General features: G+C 45.2%; 1 protein-coding gene across 20 annotated transcripts in view; it reads right to left on the minus strand.

Annotated features, from left to right (window-relative positions):
- APBB2 (amyloid beta precursor protein binding family B member 2) overlaps positions 1–22244 on the minus strand; it is a 332928-nt gene that overhangs the window by 87698 nt on the left and 222986 nt on the right. For 14 of the 20 annotated variants that reach the window (XM_032496403.1, XM_032496397.1, XM_032496381.1 and 11 more), the window contains 4 exons: positions 19000–19208; positions 10492–10554; positions 10067–10152; positions 9915–9975 (listed from right to left, as the gene is read on the minus strand). In XM_032496403.1, the coding sequence (XP_032352294.1) occupies positions 9915–9975; positions 10067–10152; positions 10492–10554; positions 19000–19208 (419 nt within the window). The remainder of the gene's footprint in view (positions 1–9914; positions 9976–10066; positions 10153–10491; positions 10555–18999; positions 19209–22244) is intronic. The other 6 variants (XM_032496409.1, XM_032496387.1, XM_032496430.1 and 3 more) reach the window with 3 other exon arrangements.

A 22244-nucleotide genomic window follows, 5' to 3' on the forward strand; every position in this document is an offset into this window, starting at 1 on the left:
CCTGATGACTGAAATGTTTTCCTTGGAAGCAGCAGAGCCTGGAGCAGAGGAAGAACTCAGGCTCTGATCTTTGTGGCTTCACACTTTGATGAGATTTTACATAGGAGTCGTAGGAGTGAGGGGACAGTGTGGCTGACCTAAAATGGCTCAGGGTCTGAATTATGCTAACAGTCCCATGGGAAGAACCACCATTTCTCTATCAAGTTTAGTAACTGCAAATAAATAAGAAATATTCACAGGACTACCTCAATACTGCACCAGCATCAAGAGAAGGAGGACTGGTATGTGCTGGCCGTCCTCCAGGCTGCCTTGGAACGGCAGCTTCAGGACACCGGAGCCTCTTCCTGGAGGACCCAGCCCTGCCGGATGAAGGCAACGCTGCCGCTCCTGCCTAAGGCTCTTCAGATCTGGGACCATCTTCACTTATTAACAAGGTGGCGTGCCCCAGGGCTGGCGAAACCACACTGCCATGGCCTGGAATCCTCTGCCAGGATCCCAGGGGCAGGGTTCATGCACCTGCCACTCCCCTGCACTCTCAGGACAACCGTCTCCACCCCTACCGCTGGCCGCCACCCATCACCCCACCCGTCTCCTGCTGCCCTCCTTCGGGGGGAGAGGGAGGTCCGCCCCTCCTGAATCAGCCCTGCCAGGCATCGGCCCGCCACACGGTACAGCTGCCAACGGTCGGACAACAATGCAGCTCGTTTCAACAGCGCCTTTCAAAACCCGGGGGCTGGCCTGGCTGCCAATTCCTCGACTGCTCATTCAGGCAAGCGTAGTGACCAGAAGTTAATAAAGGAAAGGGAGCCGTGGTCCTGCCAGCAACACAGCATCAGGCCGTGGCCATGTTGGCAAATAAAGGGAGGAAAACAGTTTTAGAAACACAAAAGCTGTCCTCTGGGCCGAGAGACAAAACGAGTATCGAAGGCCCACGGCTCGGTGTCCAAGAGGCAGTGAGTGTCGCTCTACTCAGTGGAAAACCATTCTGGACGAGGGTCGGGAGCCTGGCCTGAGTCCTTCTCGTCCCAGCCCAGCTGTGTGACTGCCTCTCTGCTCCCCCACCTCTCCTAAAGCTTGAATGAGATGGTCCTGAACTTCTCTTTGCGAATGTCAGCCTAAAAGCCATGTGTGAGAGGATGAACCTCATTCTGCCGGGACTTAGTCTGTCTGTCACTGGCTCTGTGCTTTGGTTTCTTGATTCAACTGTGTTGACAGTCATGCCCTTCACTCAGGACATTTTCGCTGAATGACTGAAATGTGGGAATGACATCTGTCACAGACTGTGTGCCCCAAAGATAGAAGCAATAAAGACCCCCCCGTCCTACAAGCTCTCTGCCGTGTGCCCTTGACGCTCTCCCTCCAGCGGTGAAGTCCTGTCTCCACCCTGGGTCTGGGCAGTGACTGCGCGCATCAACACAACCGGTGGACGTGGTGTGGTGCCACCTCCAGGGACAGCCTTGTCGCACCTGGTGGCTTCAGCTTCCTGCTTCTTGGAAATCAGACACCATGTGAGAAGTACACCTGCCTACCTAGAGATCACCACTGTGAGAACCCCCAAGCTACACGGAGAGGCCCTGGAGGATGAGACGCCACGTGAAGACAGAGGCCAAGGAACACTGAGCCAGTGGGCACGTGAGTGAGGAAGCCATCTTGGAAGTGGATCCTCCAGCCCTGCCTGCCCCCGGCTGCCCCCATGTGGACCATAAAGGAACTGCACCACTGAACCCTCCCCAGATTCCTCAACCCACAACATTTATTTCATGAGCGAAATAAATGGCTGTTTTAAACTACCGAGTTTTGGCACAGTTTGTTACATGTGTACATAGGAATAGATAACAGAAACAATGTTATCTACAGTACTGGACAAATATGTATGGGCCTCATCTTAATAGATCTGTTCCTAAAAGCATTTGCTGAAAACGAACATAAAATTACATATAAAATTATTTTTTAATCTTCTGCACTTACATTTACATTTTGGGAGAGAATCACTAAATCCTGCTGCAGTGCAAGAATACTCAGTTTAGGGATTATATCCTTCTGGAAAACCACATAAACCACCCCTCACTCCCAGCCAGGGAAGATGTCCCTGGCACAGCATCCATTCATGACAGGATAACTCAGCACTTCGAACAATGCATTGAATTCGCCTGTTTGTTGTCTGCCCCCTAAAGGCAGGGGACATAGCCATTCCTCCTGGTAACAGAATAGTCATATGGCCAACGCACAAAGTATGACAAGGATGGTTCTCTGCACTTGACATGTATCTTATGTATACATCAACTCCCTTAATGTTTACAGTAGCCATGTGGGGTAGGTACTATTATACCCACTCTACAGATGAGGAAACTGAGGCACAGAGAGGCTAAGTTACTTGCCCAAGGTCACCCAGCTAAGTAAGTAGTAGAGACTGGCTTTGAACCAAGGCAGTCTGGGCCCAGAGTCCACACTCTTAGCCATTGAAACACATAGCTTCTCCTTTAACATTAAACAGTCAATAAACGTTTTTGTCTCAATTAATAAATCGACAACAGAAATCAAATCCAAACTTCTCACACACATCAGTATTTCTGAAAGAAAAAAAAAAACCTGTGCCATGTGAAGAAAAATCAATTATAAGTACGACATGCAGACATAAAATCCCATATAAATGCTAAGTAATGATAATGAATTTGCTACACAGACCAGAAATAAATCTGAATGAGAAAAGATACTTCCTACCCCTTCCTGTTTATTTATTAGTGTTAATCTAGTCAGTAGCCACTAATATAATTACTTCGGGAAAATCTATGCTAATAGGAACCCAGGGAGGGCACAGATAAATAAATAAAGCTTACAGAAGAATGTTAGAATGTCAGATTCATTGACCATTCATTCCAGAAAGCTCCTCCACCAAACCTACTGACAACTGATTTGCATCATCCCCTCCCCTTTTCTCTCCACCTGGGGTCAGGTTACAACAGAAGATTAAGGAGACAAGCAAAGCTTTCACAAAAACAGTGCCTGGGAAGAAAATCCCGAAGCAGCTGAGAACTGATTGCAAGTGGCCATAACAGAACTGGGAGGTACTGTGTAGAAAGGCTGTGTCTCCTTTCCCGCAGAGCATGCATGGAAACGATGCCCTATTTATCAGGTTTCAAACTTTTTACTGTTGCTGCTCAGCCTGCTATGTACAGACCAGCAGCATCAGCAGCTCCAGAGAGCTTAACAGAATTGCAGGACCTTGTCCAGCTCCAGAACAATGGAATCTGAATTTCCCAACAAGGGCAGGAAAGTCCCAAAGCACTGGGAAGGACTGGACCACGTGAGTCTGGGGGATGGTGGAAAGCAAGGGGGAGTCTGTCCTCAAGCAGTGACTCTCCAGTCCCCTCACCCTGCCCACCTCCAGCATCTCTGTTCCCTCCACCCTAAGCCGCCCCCCACTCCCCCGGCAGCCAGTGACCATAAAGCACAGGGAAGTGATCGCTGGGAGGGGGTGGGCATGAACTATCTTACACTTTGAAGCCAAATACACCTAAGTTCGAGTCCCTGTTCCACCAGCTACTGGCTGGGCGATAAAATGAATTATTTAACCTGCTCAAAGCACCAATTTCTTATCTGTAATATGGCAGAAATAACCACAGTGCCTTGTTTTTGCAGGAAAACTGCATGTAAGTGCCTGGCAGTGCAGGGCACAGGCAGAGTGTGTGTTTAGGAAAGGGAGCCAGCTCTCTCTCTCCAGCCCTGCCTCCAACTACTCTTTCTTTCCTTCTCCAGATTTGGAGGCAGATGAGACTGAACTATTTCATCTCCAGATGCCACAGATCAGGACTATTACTTTCATTTCAGATCTGAAAATTTCTCAGAACCAGAAGTAACTTCTGAGATGACAGCACATTCATTTTACAGAGGAGGAAGCTGCAATCCAGAGAATTTAATGCTTTGGGACAATATAATCTTCCTTACCCCATTCCTTTATGGTGGGTTTCAAAGAACAGTGTTCTAAAAGCAGTTCTAATTACTTCTCCTCACAAATATCCTCAAAATGATTTGTTATGCACTCAGAGAAGACAGGAGGATGGGGTGGGTGGTCAGTGATCCAGGAGATCCACGTTTGAATAACACCTCCACCACTAATTGTGTGGCCCTAGGAAAGCTGTATAGTCAGATTTTTCTGAGAGTCACTTTTTCACCTGTAAAGGAGGCCTATTAGTCATCTTTAATGTCACCTCTAGCTATAAGCAATTCAATGATTCCAAATGAAATACCCATTTCTTTAAAGATGTAATTTTAATATTGTCCACAAGATGGCAGAATGCCTCCTTTACGGAAGTTGGAGCACAGTGACACAAAGGAAAGAACTCTTAGGAATTAGTACATATTTATCAAAGCATTATGTTTTCCGCAATTTAATTATAACTGGCTTTTATTGTAGTGTTTATCATTCAAATCAAGCATTTGGCCAGCAATAAGCCACATGCCATGAGGAAAGGAAAGTTTTAAAGAGCTGAGTTAGGATGTTAAGAATGAGTGCAGAGGGCAGACTGCAAAATCCTAGGAATTTGGAAGTGCCCACCCGTGACAAGAAACTGCCTTCTTGACAAGTAAAGCACACATGGCAATGATCTACAAAAGGTTTGGATGTACATTTTAAAAACATTTTCACGTGGAAAAGTGACATAAAATAGACAAAGAGAAAAAAATTACTTAGAAAAATATTTTATTTTGAATTAAAAGATGCAGAGGGACTAAACACAATTGGGTGTCCTGAATTAGATCCTGGAACAGAAAAAGGACCTGGAAGAACAACTGGTAAAATCAGAACAAAGTGTTAACAGTTTCATAGCACTGTTAATTTTTCAGTTTTGACAAAGGCACTGTGGTTATGTAAGACAGGACCCTGGGAGAAGCATAGTAAGAGTCTAACGGGTAACAGGTATACAGGAACTCTCTGTGCTATCTTTGCAACTTTTCTGTAAATCTAACATTATTCCAAAATAAAATTTTTATTTTAAAAATGCATAGGAAAATAAAGAGGAAGAAACCAGCCCAGAAAGGATAGAAACACAGAGTTTCATAATAAACACAGGGTTTTGTAACTAACACACCAAATGTCCTGTCTTGATGATAATTTAAGAGGAGAATGTTTTAAAGTAGGAGGTAGTAGCTCACATGCAATAAAACTAAGGTGAATGAACAAGAATGAAAAAGCCTAGAGAGCAGTGGGCAGGGGACAAAGGTGTGCCCTAGGATATTACTGACGGAATTATGTACAGCCGGAGCCCTTCTGGAAAGCAATTTTGCAATAAGTGACAGAAGCCATAAGCCGATAGCCCTTGACCTGGTAATTCCAGTTTTAGCAACCTGTACCAAAGCAATAATTTAAAAGAAAAAAAAAGCCATCTACTTTTATGAAGTTGTAGCTCTGCTCTGCAGTACCAGAAATTGTTCCTATGGTCACTGGGTGTCTAGACAGATTATGGTGCTATTAATTAAGTGGACTACTATAATGGAATGAAGAATGGCAAATCTGAGCATTGTGGAAAGGAACACGTAAAACAACTTTTTAAAGAGTTCAGTATATGCAATGTAGTATCCTAGGTTGGGTTCTGGAACAGAAAAAGGACATCAGTGGAAAAATGTGAATGAAGCCTGTTTTAGTAGTTAATAATATGGTATCAACACTAACTTCTTAATTTGGATATTTGTCCACGATTATGAAGACATTATAACTGAAAGATAGGTGAAGGGTATGTGGGAATTCAATCTTTGTGACTTTTCTATAAATCTATAATTATTTTAAAATAAAAAGTTAAAGAGCTCTCAGCATTATGTACAAACTCAAATGTACATACTGCAATCAAATAAAAAAATATTTACTGTATAAAAATTAGGCAGGCTCAAAAAACACTGTCAGAATTATAAAAATATCTTGCTCTTTGCTCATTTATGCGTCTACTTAGATGTTTCACTGAATGACTGATAATCAAGATGCTCCGACTCAGAGTGTCCATAGAGGATTCCTGTATCCACATCCTGAGAGTCTAAAAGATGACTTTCATCTGTTCAGCATGTAAGTTTCATTTAGGGAGCAAGGAAGACATTTTCCATAACAATCTTTCTAGTAATCATTCCTCAGGGACAATATTTAGAATTCCATCGTACATGAAACTAAATATTACTTTCCTAAAAAAAGGATATCTCTGCTTGTATGGGTGGCACTCAGTTCCCAGGTCCTTCGCAAAATAACAGAATGGAAAGGGTTAACTAAAGATAACCTTTAGCTCCTTAGATCTGTGTGAAGCTTGCACATCTGGGAATCTAGATCTTGCCTGTTCTCCCTCTTTGGGTGCCCCAGGCAGCATTTAACAGGTGAGGAGTGACTAAGGGGGTAGATGGGAGGGGCCAGAGGGCGGTGGTGATGGGGCATCCCTCCAAAGTGGCCTCATCCAAGTCAGCTCTAAACCAATGGACTTCCTCCAAATTTGTAAAACATAATTCGTTTAGTGTCGCTGGATTTTGAAACAGCTATCATTTGGCAGGATCATCCTGGCCTTTCCTGCAGGGTTTCCCTTGGCTCTCTTCCATTGGAGGGGTGGGAGGAGACACCCTGCATCCAGAGAAGCACAGTGAGACGCCTCAAATTCCTCAAAGGGATGCCCTCTGCGTGGAGCACCTATACCGTGCGGCTCTGCCGATCACCAGCCACACGGATGAGCTCCACTCCAGCCCCAACCTCCTCCTGCTCTGACCCAGCTGTTATTGTAAGCCTGGTGGAAATTACACCACTGAGGGATGGTCTGAAAAAACCTGCGGCCCATCCACTCCACTCCTAGAGTCCAGAGTTCATCTCTGCCTCAAGCCAGACCAGAAAGCTGGTCCACATTGTCACAGTCCTCCACCACTTTACTTGAAATGGGTTTGTCCTTTGCTTCCAGTAAATAATGCTATGAAATGCCAGCTGGCAAAATCCAAGTTTCTATGTATCTATATATACTTAGAGTACTGTTGAGGACGCTGATCACATTATTGGATGGCAGTCCTTTAACGAAGCTCCAAATGAGACTTTTCTTTGGACAGTCTAATGAGCAGAGGCTCTGGAGCCAAACAGCCTAGATTCAAATCCTGACTCTACTGTTTAACTAGGTGTTGAAGTCTCCATGCCTCAGTTTCCTCATCTGCAGTATGGAGATAATGATACTCAGCCCCCTGAATTTTCATGAGGATAAAGGTCAACAGCAATGAAGTCTTTAGGAGCATGCTTGGCAAAAAGTTAGCACTCCATAAATACTCATTATTATCGTGATTTTATAATGGGGCACTAGCAAAACCGTTACGTCCCACAAGGAACTGAGATGCTTTTGCCTTACGCACAGAGTGATTCACAAAAAGCAGGGTTCTGAAGTCCTTTCCCCTCCCGACAGACGTGGGCTCCTCAAGGGTGACAGTGACTTTCCGTAGCATGGGGGACCTTCAGAATCTAGGGTGGGGCGAGGGTAGTAAAAAGCACATGTGGTTTGGGTAAGTCCTTTTAAGATCTGAAGATACCTTTACGGGGATTTGTGCCATTCACCATAAGAATTCTCAATGTAAATAATCACCAGGAGGCACAAAAATAAACCCAAAGGTTGGTTTTCGTAACTGTGATGAGTCCTGTGATCTAAAAAGCTATGTTTGTCCCTTTTCCCCAGTCCGCTCAGTCCTAACTCAGTCTACTGTCCCAGTACAGACAGATGCACTGCTTATTCCCTTACACTTACTGTGCCTTTTAAAGAAAGTATTTGTTCTTTCTTATACGTCTCCTCAGATCTTTAATGGACCAAAGTAGGATATAAAAGACATAATACAATACATGTGCTTTTTTGTTTAGAACTAAGTACAACTTCAGTAACTTAGGAGAAAGCTGAGCTTCCTTATTAACAGGAACAAGTTCCTAACAGGTGCTGGAACAGACAGGCTGGTAACAGAACAGTGGCAGATCAAGAGTTCAGTAAGCAAGACAACTGAGAGGAAAAGAGAGAAAGTGCCATCTTAGGTGACAGCTCAACCAGGCCTCCTCTTCCTGCCCCCAATTCCATCTCCACGCCAGGCATCACCCGTCAGTTCCACACTGGGCTTTACAGACGCATGCGCACTCAGCCCTTACAGGTAGAGAAGGACGGCGGGGCTACTCACCCCTCCTCCTGCAGCCTTTGCTGGTAGCCCTTGTAAAACGCCTGGTAGCAAAGCCGATTATTCACAGCCCGCCTTCCTGTTTTACTGCATCCCTTCCTTTTCCTGCCGTAAAATTTATCTTTAAAGGCCAGCGTGTCAGCAGCAGCCCAGGAACTTGTTCAGAACATCGCTGGCTCGTCACCCGCTCAGGCTGTGCTCAGAATGAAGCCGAGGAGACTAGCAGCAGCCCCGGATTCCTGCAGAACCCATGGCGAGATGGCAGCTTCCAGCCAAGGAGCTGAGGTTTTGAACCTGCACAGTACTCCCCACTTAACCACTGCTCCAGGAACCTGTTTGCTGTCTTACTCATAGACACAGAACTGCTTTGGGATCCAGAAAAGCATCTAGGTCCAGCTACATAAATCGCAAATGAAAATGAAACATGCAAAATGAAAATGCTGGGCCCCCTGTTCAAAAGGCGGGGGCCGGGGTGAGGAGTAAAAGTTGTAAAAAGTATTCAGACATGAAGTTTTTCCTCCCTTCTGCACTCTCTCTCTCAGCTTCTCACGGTGCTTTCTGTTTGTTATTTAATGTCGTGCTACCTCGGGCGTGGGGTTACTTGTAGGGTGAGCGCAGGCCGTCACAGGCTGCCCACCCCCACAGACCATCACCCGCTGGGCCGACACACCATGCCCTGGCCAGGGGTAGAGAGACTGAGCCAGGAATCCCCCTCACTTTCCCCGGACCCACTCCCTCAGCCCACAGCAAACGGGGGACCCTCGAGTGTACTGTAACACCTGTGCCAGGACACACTAGGGACCTGGACTGGGAGTGCACAAGGCCCCACTGAGTCACCCACTGAACACAGCGCTGTACAGTAGCCAAGTGGGGCAGGCCACCACTCTGCCCCTTCCCAAAACACCATGGAGTTTGTGTGCCTGGCACCAACTCTCCCCAGGCCAGCACCTGGGCCCCTAGAAGGGTGGAAGGCAACACTCATTGCTGGGTCAGGGCAGGGACGGGGAGGTTGGCAGGGCCTGAGGTGCCAAGGAGCAGGGGAACAGACACCCTGGGGAGGTGGTGAGGTGACAGGACTGTGCACAAGCCAAGGCTCCAACTCCTGAGCACACTCCATGCCCCACTGGACTTCACTCACAGAACACAAAGTCAAAGATAAAATTGTTAAGAACATCCAGAGAGCAACAGCACAGCGTTAACGCCGGGACCCGATTCTCAGCGCGGGGCTCTGTGCGCCTGTACAGGCCGCACACCCGTCACGCTGGCCCTGCTGCTTCCCCACCAGAAGTCCAGAGCAAAAGCCACTCTCACTTTCCATCAGAAAACAGGCCTGTGTTTATAACACGGATGGCAAGGAGCTTCCACTTTGCACAGGTGTGAGGCTGCCCTGGAGGAGGTGGGAGTGAGGGGTCTGGACCACCTGTTCAACCACCCCTCCCTCAGCCTTGCAAGGCAGAGCCTGGCTTATCTTCAAAGGCTTCTGAAGCCCACCTCGAACAATAATTTCAACTTACCACACTACAAAGATCTGACGTAGTGAGAGACAGGCAGAGCTGTGATGATTACAGAAATCTTCCCAAACCTAACTTGGCTGAGAAATTTACTTTAAGTGCTGGGGAGATTAGCAACAAGAGAGGACTAAGGGGTAATTCCTTATTAAGCGGCTCTGGGGTTGATGGTTTGTAAAAACAGGGCTGTCATCCAAAGTCATTATTTTAATGCAAGAACATAACCTGGTCACTGAAAGCAAATTTCTTACAAACCTTGGCTTCTGGGTCACTGTTGATACTACAAGAATCATCGTCGTCAGCATGTGGGGCATTTCTAGAAAGAAAAACAGAAAATTGGACTTAGAATTCTGCAAACTCCAGCTGCACAAAGCCACACGTTACGGCAGGTCCTTCCAATGTCCTACCTGAGTTTCAAGGACGCATAGCGTAGTGTTGCTCCTTCAAATTCTTTTAAACTGGGGTCCGGGTTGACTGTGGCTGCATGCAAATCCTAGAGGAAAAGAGACCCTGTTAATGTACAAAGGGGGAGGGCCCATTACATGGGCTCAAATATCAAAGGGGAGAGCAGTCCTCCCAGCACGAGGCAGAGTGTATGTGAGCTTAGGCAGAAAAAGGCATGCGTGGGCTGCTGATGCTGGCTCGGTGCACTGAAGTCATTCACAATGGGAGACATCAAAACAGGTGACATGTGTGAGCCCCACAGCCCGAGCCAGAAGCCCCGTCACTCCATCCCTGCAGGACGCATGGTATTCACAAAGAAGGAGATGCAGCCACAGCCATGCAAAAAGGACCGAATAGTAAATGTGCTAGAATCCAACAATATACTTGCCTTCCAAATGTCACTATTAATCTTTCCCCCATTCAGAACAGCAAAATCACTCCATGGCTGTTTCTAGACATACAATTATTCACATAGGAAAAAAGCACATTGATTTAAAAAAAAAAAAAAGAAAGAAAATAATAAAAGGATAGGAAAGGAAAGGAAAAAAGAAAAAAACACACACAAGACACTGTTGTTAGCATTGATATTCACAGGATGGGTTAGGGAACAAGTTCACGCTAACGGCAACGTGCGGGCTCCCTCTTCCTAGACCTAGATTATCACTGAGGACTAGGGCAGGAGGAAAGAGAGGGCCCTTTAATTACTTACCAAAACAAATGGCTGAACGTTATTACCAGACAGTGAAGTTACTTTCTAAATGTGGACTTAAAGCATATAGTACGTGTCCATGTTTTAAATGCCCAGCATACCTAATTCCATAGGAACATTTTCTCTTCCATTAACCAAAAAGAATGGAATTCCCATTGAGGTGGAGATGGAACTAGGGATGATGCTTGTTCACGTGCTGGTTGGAAACTAGAGAATGTCTGTGGTGAAGGGTATAAAAAAACTGGGGGCCAAATTTTTTTCACTTATAAGAGAAAAGGACAATGAAGGAGAAAGAGGGTAAAGAACCCAGTCGGACCTCGACATCTTGCCGAGACTTAATTAAATAAAAAATAGCTCTCGACAATCAAATGTAAATTCCTCTCGTTCATAAAATGCTTTACTTCCTTGCCACCCAAGCATCCTCACAGATTAATATTCGATCACCAAAATGTTCTTCTAAACATGGTTACAGAGCAAAGCACGACTCCGTGCCTCGCTGGGAGACCTCTTGCACTAGACTTCTGAATCTAAACTCCCTCCCTCTCTTCACCTGGGACAACATGGAAACATTTTTTTTCTTTCCATTATATTGACCAAATATTCAAATATTATTCATGTGACATTTGGGGAAATAAATGATACTAATAAAACACTCAGCCACATCCTATGATTCTGTCACACTGATTTGTCAGGCTAATCTCTTTGCTTGGATGATCAACAAGGGAAACTTTTGAACTAAGGAACTTTTCAAGTAAAATTCTTTGAAAATGAGAAGGGAGTACTGACCCATAACCTCTGCACACAACTAAGACAGTTGTAAAGGCCCTCAAAGCAGAGGCAGCTAAGTTCAAATGTCCCAGGTGCTGAAACATGGGTTTCTTTGGCTCTGTAGGACCCTCTGTGGGCAGAGTCACTGCAAATTTGGACCCACTGTCACTACTGCACAGTTGGTGCCACTGCTGCTTTCCTTTTTGGAGTCGGGACCCAACCTGCAGTTTTTTCCAAAGAAAATAGAATTTAGACCACTGTGTTTATTATTTTTTTTCAGTCTCTTTTACTGTGCACAAGAGCAGGAAAGCTGCCCAGCCCCTCACCTCTCTCCTCAAAGCCCAAACGCAGTGTTCAGTTTTCACTGCGGAGAAAATCACTATCACCGGAGAACCTAACCTGTCGGCTGAGGGGCCTGTGAGCCCCGTGAAACAGGTGTGGGCTTTGTGTGTGTGCGTGTCTCTTCCTGGGGAGATGGTCCCCAGCTCTTCTCATATTTTCAGGAGGGCCAGTGACCAAAAAAGGTTTAGAGTCATCATCGTAGGGGGATTAATAAGCGCTCATGCTAAGGACCTGAAACACCAAGTACACAATCAAATTTTAAGCTAAAATTTCTTCTTGAAAAAGAAAACAAGCCTGCTTGGCCCCAAACTGTCATCACTGTTAACACGTGAGCGATATTTGGTTTTCGTTTAGGTTTTACTTTGAAAATGTAATCTGAATTAGGAAGACTCAAGACAATTGTGTTCTCACGGAGAAATTTTTTTAAAAGTGTGCATGTTTGACAAAAGGAATCTGAAATCAGAACAGCTACCCAAAAGACACTGTGTTGGGATTACAGAGAGGGAAAGAAAAGCCTTTTTTAAAACGAATATTCAGAAAAGGTTTTGGCATTTAATGAAACACTTCTCTGTATGTGTGTGTTTTAATTTTTTTTATGTATTTACTCTTTGGACATAGAGGTCCCTGTGAAGTAACCACTGATTACATTTCTAAGAACCTAGGCTCTCACTCTATGGAGACATGGGTCAGCTGGCAAACCTCCAACAATCACGTTACAGATTTAAATAAACAAAGCGCCCTATGCAGTGATTTTGCGAAACTTTAACGTAACAAGAGTATTCCTAAGGAAACCCTTTAGCATAAAACTCCTTTAGCATAAAACTCGAGCAAGGAAAAAGGGAAACTAGCATTACATGCTCTGACCAGGCCAAAGACCTTTTCTCCCTCCTATATTTAAAATTTTCCTTGACATCAGGGATGAAGAACTTTCTCCTCCATATGAATGACCATAATTTTTCTTTTTAAAAATCAAGGGCAATCAAGGACAAGAACTATTTGTTTTAAATTTTAAGAACAATATATTTTCTTCATCTGTGTTTTTTTTTTTTTTTTAATTTAAGAAAAGAGAATACAGCATTTTAGCTAATAACTTTTTTTAAAAAAAGAAACCAACAGAGATGCTTTGGTTCTACAGAAAGTCTGTAGTCTGCTTGGCGGGAGTGAGCAATGAACAAAGAGACAAAAAGGAAGACAATAAAAGGGGAGAAGGCAGGTGGAGCAACGTGCCTCAGAGAAGACAGACAGAGAGAGAGAAAGGGCAGTAAAGGAAGCACAGAGCGCATCTTCCATGAGCAACAACCTCCCGAGTGGGAATCTCTCAGGCAATGAAGCTGAAGCCTTGCACAGTCGAGGGCTGCTGGTGTCAGACTGACAGCTGGTGCCTGTCTTGACCTTGGCCGGGCTGCAGCACCCCTTACCCCGATGGCAGTGATCGCGCTCAGGTCCGGGAGAGCCCTGGAGCCTCAGCTCCTCAGAGACACTGGGGACAGACCCAGCCTGGAGCACGGCACCCTCCATGATCACACGGGTGGACCCACAAAGGGAATCTGACTCTATGACCTTGACTACTGAGTTGTCTTCTTCCATATTTCTCTTCTGGGATCTTGGAAAGCAATTCCACAAATCAAACAAAAACGACGTACTGTCCTTCTGCTGGAACAAAGCTAATACTAGAGTTGCTCCTTTGACAATGCCAACAGGGTGTTCTTTGGAGGATGGGGTCTGAGGGGGTGAGAAGGTCCCTAGAGGCGCAAGGGAGTCTCTAAGAAGTGGTACCAAAATGCAAACTGGAGAGCAAGAGTGGACGATTGAATGTGCTGAGAGCTGGGCAGAGAGGGAAGCCCAGGAACATTCCTCAGGGGTGTCGACGGAAGCTGTGATCACATCACCTCCGTGGGCTCCTCCGAGGTTCTCAAGCTAACAGCCCGCGGGGAGGCTCGGGTTCAAATCCTGCCTCTATGCTCATCTGCTCTGTGAACTCACTTCCTCATATATCAGACAGGGCTAAGAAGGCTTCCCTGAGCGAGGACTGAGTGAGGTCAAGAACGCAGCCCAGGGACTGGAAGCCCGAGGGGGTCCCGGGAATGGCAGGGTCCTCATCCGCTGCTCTTTCCAAGGAGAAAACAAACAAGGGCATTCGTAAGCATAAAAAGTTTGAGGGCCTACGGACAACAAAAGGGTTATGAATTATGCTTCTTAATCTTCTTTTGTCCAGACTTAAGCCTTGGAATGTGTGGCCGTGATGATAAATGGCAGAGCACCTGGAATTCTGGAATTCCAAGGAAGAGGCCAGTGTTAATGAGCACTGAACTCATATGTATGTGTACTTCTTCCTTCTTTTAAAATTGCTTTCTGTGTTTTGTTGGCTGCAACACGATCAGGACAGAGTTACGGTTTATCAATCAAACACAATTCAGAGAAATTTAAAAAAAAAACTAACTAGAAAACAGACTGACAAATGTTTGTGCGATTAAATCGGTCTCTGTGAGCAGCAGTACGACTTAGAAACTGTAACCTAGAGGAGAATCCGGGGCCCTGGGGCCCTGTGCCGGCTCTGCTGCTACACCAAGTCAACTCAGAGCTCCCTCAGCTACGAAGCTGGTCTAGTCCTTCATTCAGCAAACATTTAATGAACTTTGCCACATACCAGGCACTGCGCCAGGTGCTGAGGACACAAGATGAGGGGGACAGGTCCTGCCCCACCCAGGAGGGAGACTGGTATGCTACAAGTAAGAATACTACAAAGAGATTCTATGGAATAAAGACTGACGGGCTTTCAAAGCAGAGGGGCGAGAATAGTAATTCCCAGGAGATGCTAGGATGAGGCCAAAGAATTTAAGAAAAGGTGGCATATAAATTACAGGGAGACTACACTCACTAGAAGGCCAGCTCTTGTACTAACTCAACACAGAATCACCTGCAAGGCTTATGACAATAAAGGCAGATTCCCAGGCCCCACCCTTAGAGAGTCTAGCTCAGTGGCCTGGGGTGGGACCAAGGAATCAGCATGTTCTACAAGCCTCAGAAGTCATCCTGGCCACAGTCCTTGGCTCATGGGCTGAGAAATACCATTCAATGATCAATGGTCAATGATCAGTACAGAAAGGCTTCTCAAAGGTTCTTGCCAGCTCTAAAATGTCATGATTACTTGATTAGGTCAAGAAATTCAGAAAATTGATGACAGATGGGTCCCTTTATGCTGTCATCTTATCTCTACATGTATATGAAAATCCACAGAATCTAATGTAATCCATGGGATTTTGCCCCTCCTAAGGAGAGAGCTGCTCAGGTCCCTCCCTCCCGGACTCTAGGAACAATGCAGCAAGAACAGAGTAAACTGTGATCAAGAAGAGACCACAGTCCTGAGAAAAAGACCCTCCCTTGCTTTGACCCACTCCCCACTCCGACACCCAAACTCTCTTAAGGAACCTGGAAACGCCTTCAGCTGGAAAAATTCCAAGTAAGACTTGTCTATGAGCCAACAGTTATCCATTAAAACATTTTGTGTAGCTCCCTCTTCTCTCTAAAATTCAACGTCCAAATAATTTGGAACAAATTGATGGGCTGGGGGAGACCATCATGTGCCAAATTTTAGCAGCAAATGCTTCCCGGCCAGTTTATAAACTTTCAAAAATACTGCTGGCGTACACAGAGGAAACATCACGCGTCGTGCTTAACACTTCCCTGGTGAACTTTGGAATGTGCGATATAAAATCTTCAAACTGTAAGGAAGCCTGCAGTCTCAAACTTTTGTGCAGCTGAGTCAACAGATTTGGCACTTTTTTATTTGATTTTTTTTTTTAAAGCCAGCTCAGGATAAGGCTAAACAAAATATGCGTTTACACGACATATTACAAGTTTATTCTCGCCCTTAACGTTTTGCTTTCTCTCATGTTTCCAAACTAGTCGAAATATATTCTGTTCAGGGATCAGAGAAATGGCATCAGATTAATAATCATTTCTCTTCAACTGTTATTAGCACTTGAGACAAGGTTATTAAGAGAAGTCATTTTGTAGAAGGCTCTGAGTATGACACAGCCCTCCCCTGGAGTGAGATGAAGAGACTGGAGGCCCTCCAAGCCCCCGATACACACGTAGTGAAGCTTGGGCTAGGGGTGGGGGTCAGCAGACCTCCATTCAAGCTCGACTCCCAGGGACACTCTGTGTCTCAGTGTCATCAAATGCAAGATGGGAATGAGAACTTTCGCACAGGCGCACAGGGTTTTATGAGTAAGGAGGGAAGGCATGAAGCTGGCCCTGTAGGCACTCCGTTACCCTTAGTGCCTCTGCTTTAATACCTGTGTCAGCACCTGCACGACCGGGAATGCGGCAGGCTGTCTTTCAAGCCCCACCTCTCTCTTTCCTCTCTACCCACCTGCCCATCCCGCTGCTCCTATAATTTTAACTTATTTCCTTTTAAATCCGCTTAGTTCTTTGACTTAGTGTATGGCCTTATGTACAGGGAAGCAAATAACTGAAAGGTTGATCTGAGGAACCCACTGGTTTATTAAAGTGCTTGGATAGGAGTCACTCTTGCTCTGAAACTCCAAAAATGACACATCCGTTAACAAGGTTCTTGGAGAGATGAGGCTGTGTCCAGCACAACGGCTCAGTTAGCAACACAACAGGGGAACGGAACAACGCAAGGTGCAAAGTCAGCCAGTGTGGGGGCAGAGGGCAGGAGCCGGAGCTGGAGCCCTGGATGCACGCCCGCCCGACACCACGTGCGTGCTGACTCAATGCACTGAGCCCAGTCACCTCTTCTCCTAAACGGGAAATGTAACAGCTGTCCTCCCTGCCACATGAGGAGTCTTGAAGGGAGCACGGGAAGTGACATTTACGAAAATACCCTGAAAGCCACAGTAAGGCATGAAGGGCCGCTGGGAGGCTGAGCGGTGGAGATGTGTGAGGGAGACACTGAACTCCAGGAGAGGAAGTGGGATGGGTGGGTGGTGGGACACAGTCTGAGCCTGGGAATGGGGCCTGGGCAGTGAGTGGGAGGGGGTGGACGCAGGCACAGATGGGGCCCGAACAGGCGATGATGGGCATCAGGGGAAGGCTCAGGGATTTGAAGCGGGCTCTGCTACCTGATTCCCCGCAGGGCAGCAGCCCACCTGTGCTGTGTTCTTCCCAAGACTTCTTGCATAAAACATAAAACAAAAGCCTACCATGTTAATCAAAGCCCAGGGATGCCTTCTTTGGATTTTACCCCACCCACACCTCAGCCTCAAGAGGTGGGCTTTGAGATGAACTTCATTTCTTCCACATACAAGAGATAAGAAGTTCACTGAACAGAAATAGTATCTCAGATCTCCTCATCTCTGGACAAAAAGAAAACAGGCAGACTGAGATCCCAAAGCCAGCGGAACTGAGTGAGAAGAACTCTGGCCTAGAATTCAGGAGGATGCGGGAACTGTGAGTTCTAGACGCAGTGTGGCTGCCAGACGCTGGCCTCTGTGCCTCGGACTCCCTGTCTGTGAGGGATGGACACTGGTACCCGATGCTCCCTTCCACCCTGGCATTCTCTGGTCGTAGGGCACTCCTGGGGGTGAAGAAGGTAAAGGGGTGCAATAGGGGGATGAAGCTCTGGAACAGAGAAGGATTCCAACAGAGACGCCAGGAGCCAAGCTGTACAGGTGAGGAAGAGAGAGGATCTCTGGGCCTTACTGAGGAGAGCACAGGGGCTTCCTGGCCAGCTCGGCTACCGGGAGACCACTCTGCGGTCTAGGGAGAAATGCCAAGAGGCAACTGGGCCGGGATGGAAGAGGTCTGCACTTAACGCTAAGCTCCACGAGGAGCAGGGCTGTGTTGTTCACTTTTAGCCTCCAGCACACCTAACACAAGGTGAATAAATGAGTGGAAGGGATTTCCTCAAGGAGTAGGAATATTATATTAATAGGAAGTTATCAAAATTGCCCAGTGATAAGCAAAGTCCTGTGCAGTTCAGTGGAACTGAAGCGCATGTCTGATCATCAGGGCCAAGTACCAACAAACCAAGGCCCTGGTCTGTCAATGGGGGTAAAGCCAGCCCCAACCCATCACTTGAAAGATGGAGGATTTGAGGCCCAGGCAGGGTGAGATGCCAAAGTTCAGGAACAACAAGGATGTGGCTGGAATGTAGGTCTTCCTGCCTCCCAGAGAAGAGCAAGTCAATTAATCGAAGATGCTGTCTACTTTTAAAGACAGGAAGGGCAATAATGGCTACAAACATGTAGAGAAGCTTTGGGGTAAGAGATACAGTTCAAACTCCTACCATGTCCTCCCAGAAAAAGAAAATGAGTTGCTTAAAGAAGAAAACAGCATGACCAGAAAAGGGCAGAAATGCCTGTGTGTCAGGGATCAAATCTCTTTTCTCCAAAAAAGCCATTACTTAACCGTGACCTTTCCCAACTGTAATTCTCTTGAATATTTTGTTATCAGGATTCACAAAGGTTTGCTGCAGGAATCTCTATTAATAAGTACCATGATGAAAAATTTTAATACCTCAAAATTCTTTGTTTAAACATCAGATTTCTTCCTCAGGGATAGCACAAATGTATGCTGCTCATTATTTCTAAAATAATGTCACTTCTGCTAAATAAACAGATTTTTTAAAATTAGAAATTAAGTATTTAAGGGCTCTCAAGGGTTATTCTGCAGATAGTCTCTCCATGCAATCAAATGAGCTCAAGAATATTAATAAGATATGCAGTAATTATAACACGCCTGGCCAAGAGACGTTCTTCTGTGTGTAAATATTTTATGGAACCAGCACCGTGCAGTGGCACCCACAGAGGAAAGTAGTGCCCCAGGGAGCCCCAGGGAATCTTAACCACTTCTCATTAATCAGCCTCTCTTACTTTCTGTACCTGAAAGGGTACTTCAAGAGACCAAAAGCCATTAAAAAATGAAAACATCCCTGAAAGGTGGTATTAACACTATTCACTAAGAGGAAGCATTTTGGAGGTTTCAAATGCAACATGCATGATAATCAAAAAGCTTACCTTGATGACCTGTTGGGGCAGAAGCAATGAGTCTAAAGAGAAATCACAAGTTACATCCACTCTACTAAGCCATTAAAAAGATACTCCATTTTACCTCGTTCTCCGGGGTGGGAGACGGCGTTACAGAACTAAGTGACCCTTTCCTAGAACCCTGAAGGTCTGCTGGGATGGAGACAGGGCGTTCCCACTGAGTCATCCCTGTTGGTATGTGCCAGTAGTAGGTCCCAGCAATGTCATTGACTCTTTTCCAGCCAGGTGGCAAATCCGGATCGGTCTGAAAGGAGTGATCACTCCATACATCTACTGGAAAATGGAAAACAAAAGGAAAAAAAAGAGAGAGGGTTTTATTAAAAGAGAAAACAATTACAGTCTTCCAATTTCAGTACCAAACATCAGGAGAATTTTGTAGGCAGATGTGTCCACAGCCCAAATGAGAACTCGAGTCACCCTACAGGTACAAAGTACGGTAAGAGGGACAATGTGGAAAGAAACAAGGGAAGAACTGGAAGGTTGACACCTGAGAATATGGATATAAAGGACCCACTATCAAGTCATCTTACAGCTCCAAGAACCCTATGAATAGGCTAAGATCCCTTAGTCAGAATCACGTATTTGTAAGATTACACACAAAATCTACTGTATTCCTTTGTAAATTAGTAAGATTTACTGGTTGGTATCATATACCATTCCCACAATGGGTACAACTCTGATTTTTTTTAACTGCTTTCTATAAGTGAGTACTGGATTCCCTCCCACTTGACAATAAACATCTACAAAGTAGTCATGTCTTTTGTAATACTCTAGAATTCTAAATTGCGCACAGAAGATTTCCAAGAAAAGCAGGTTGAAAAGTCTTGGAATTCAAGACTCTAGAAACAGGCCAATGATGAAAATACATGAAGGAAGGTAGGTGTGGAATACAGAAGAGAATGGTGGGGACTGTGGCAAACTGGTAAGCACATGCAAAATCCAAAGGCATTTAAATTAAAAAAATAATTTTTTTAAGCACTGTGTGAGGGGTGCAAATAAAATACATCTGCTGGGCAATTTCAGCCATCCCTGGTCTATATCAATATTTTATTAGTTTACTGGATAACTATTTGCTTTAAAAAAATCTCATTTTGGGTCTTCTTTGATTGAATATGAAATGGGTTAAAATGCTAGAGACAAGAGGAGAGAGAAGAGAAAGTAAGAAATCCATAGAGAGGGAGGCAGAATGGAGGACTCAGACAGCTGCATCGACATACCTGTGGTAGGAAAATTTGGTAAACTTGTGCTTTAAATCTGGGGATCACTTAATTCTAAAGATTAGGCCCTTTTCTATGTGGTCATTCACCAGAGGCTGGAGCCCTTACAGCAATTCACATGAGAAAGTATGTGGATCTTGCTCTGTGCAAATGTCACTGCATCACATGGGCAGGCGTCACCAAGGCTATTACAGCCGCAGCAAGAAAAAAAGAAACCAAACAAAGAAGTTGATTAAGACTATGGGCACAGATGTGCATTCATGCGGTCGTTTGGCATCCCAGCATTCACTTTTCTCATTTAAATCTGCCAGAAGCAAAACTGCCACTTGCCTCAAATTATGATGGAAATTTCCCCTCCCCCAAGAGGAGATTAAGCATGATTAAATAATTTCAAGATACCCAAAATTTTCAGAAATAACTTGAAACAAACACGTGAATATACTCCTCTGTCCCCTCTCCTTTTTAGGGGCTGAGGGTTGTTCCTGCTGTTATTTTGTTTTCAGTATTTCCACTGGGGTAAAAAAGGCAAAATAAAAAGTTCTCAGGATTAAGCTGGAGAGAACCCTACCAAGGGTGTTCCCTTGTCCTGTTCCAGTGGCTCACAGACCATGAGCTTGGGCAAGAAACGAAAAGCATGTAAAGAGGCTGCTCGTTACCACTTCTGTGCTTTTTAAGGCCTGAGGGCCTGAATTGACACATTTATTCCAGTTGCCTCTACAGCTGGGACATTAGCCTACATGAAGAGCACATCCCACCATGAGGACAGGAAATCACGGCAGACCGAGGGCAGAGACCACGGTCAGCAGCCTTTGAGGTCGGCTGTCTGAAGTGGTTGAGACGGGCCTTGGGCTGCATGGCAGGAGCTGGGTTGTTCTGCCTTCAACCAAACCCAGACAGTCACTTATATTTGGTTTATATTCTAGTTTCTGCTGAGATTTTGTTGGAATAAAAATTAAAAGGGGGGTTACTCCATTGCTAGAAATTGATGATGATGATGATGATGGAGGAAGTGAGGTGGGCACATCTACAATATTATTAACCGTTCAGAATCACTTGTAGAATCCCTTCCACAGCACCCTACACGGGTGAGCGCGAGCAGACATCATGTCTGTCTTGTTCACCATCACAGTCCCAACACCAAGCATGGCAGGTATTCAGTAACAGTGAGCTGGGTGAATGGTGGACAGATGGTAGATCTGGATGGACAGACAGATAACGTAGGTGCAAGAAAAGAAGATAGGAAGGAAGAACAAAGAGGAGGAAGAAATAAGCGAATGAAGTCCTGAATGATGACAATTAAACTTGGCACTCAGTGAAAGAGGAATTCTGAAGAAATCAGCTCTGTGCAGTTTCATAAAACAGAGCAACCTCACCACACCCAGGAATACTAGCTTCTAGTTAAGAGCAGTGTCTATTTCCCCTGTAGGTGTATGTGAATGTTCTTATGGACAAAAAGAAACACTAATATAATATGATAAATTCCAAAGGATCCTGGGCTGGAGTTGAGATTTTGTTTCTTTTTTTTTTTATTGATAGGTTCCATGGAATAGTAAGAAATATGCCTTCTGAGGTGTCTCAGTGTCATTACACTTCATTTTGTTTCATCTTTATAGCCCCAATTTGCTTTCTTTTCCTAAATGAAACTATGTGCACACTATTTAAGTGTACGTAATAAGTACCCTGGACTTTACTCAACAGGTCAGTGGTTTTCAAATGTTTTCAAATTGGGGACAAAGACAGGTGGAATTCCAGGCCCATCCAGAGCCTCTTATCCATAGTGGTACTACTTTTACCTGTTTTAAATATTGATCTTGTGTGTATGATTCTCCTTGAAAACAGAGATCCGTTGTTTTTTGTTTTTAAAATTTTGCTTAAAATAACAATTTGGAACCATAGCTAAGGCAAGAGCATAGCAGGACCAAGACATCTAAACGCCAAGAAGCTGCTTCTGCCATAGGGATTGTTCAAAATGTTGCAGAGCAGCTTAAAATGGTTGCCCTCAAATGGGGACCAGAGCGGACAAGGCATGAAGGAGGACATGCAGACTGTGACACGCTCAGGGAACTCTGTCAACACCAGGTGATTAGAGGAG

The sequence above is a fragment of the Camelus ferus genome, chromosome 2 (genome assembly GCF_009834535.1).
Source record: "Camelus ferus isolate YT-003-E chromosome 2, BCGSAC_Cfer_1.0, whole genome shotgun sequence".
In the NCBI taxonomy this organism is placed as follows: Eukaryota; Metazoa; Chordata; class Mammalia; order Artiodactyla; family Camelidae; genus Camelus; species Camelus ferus.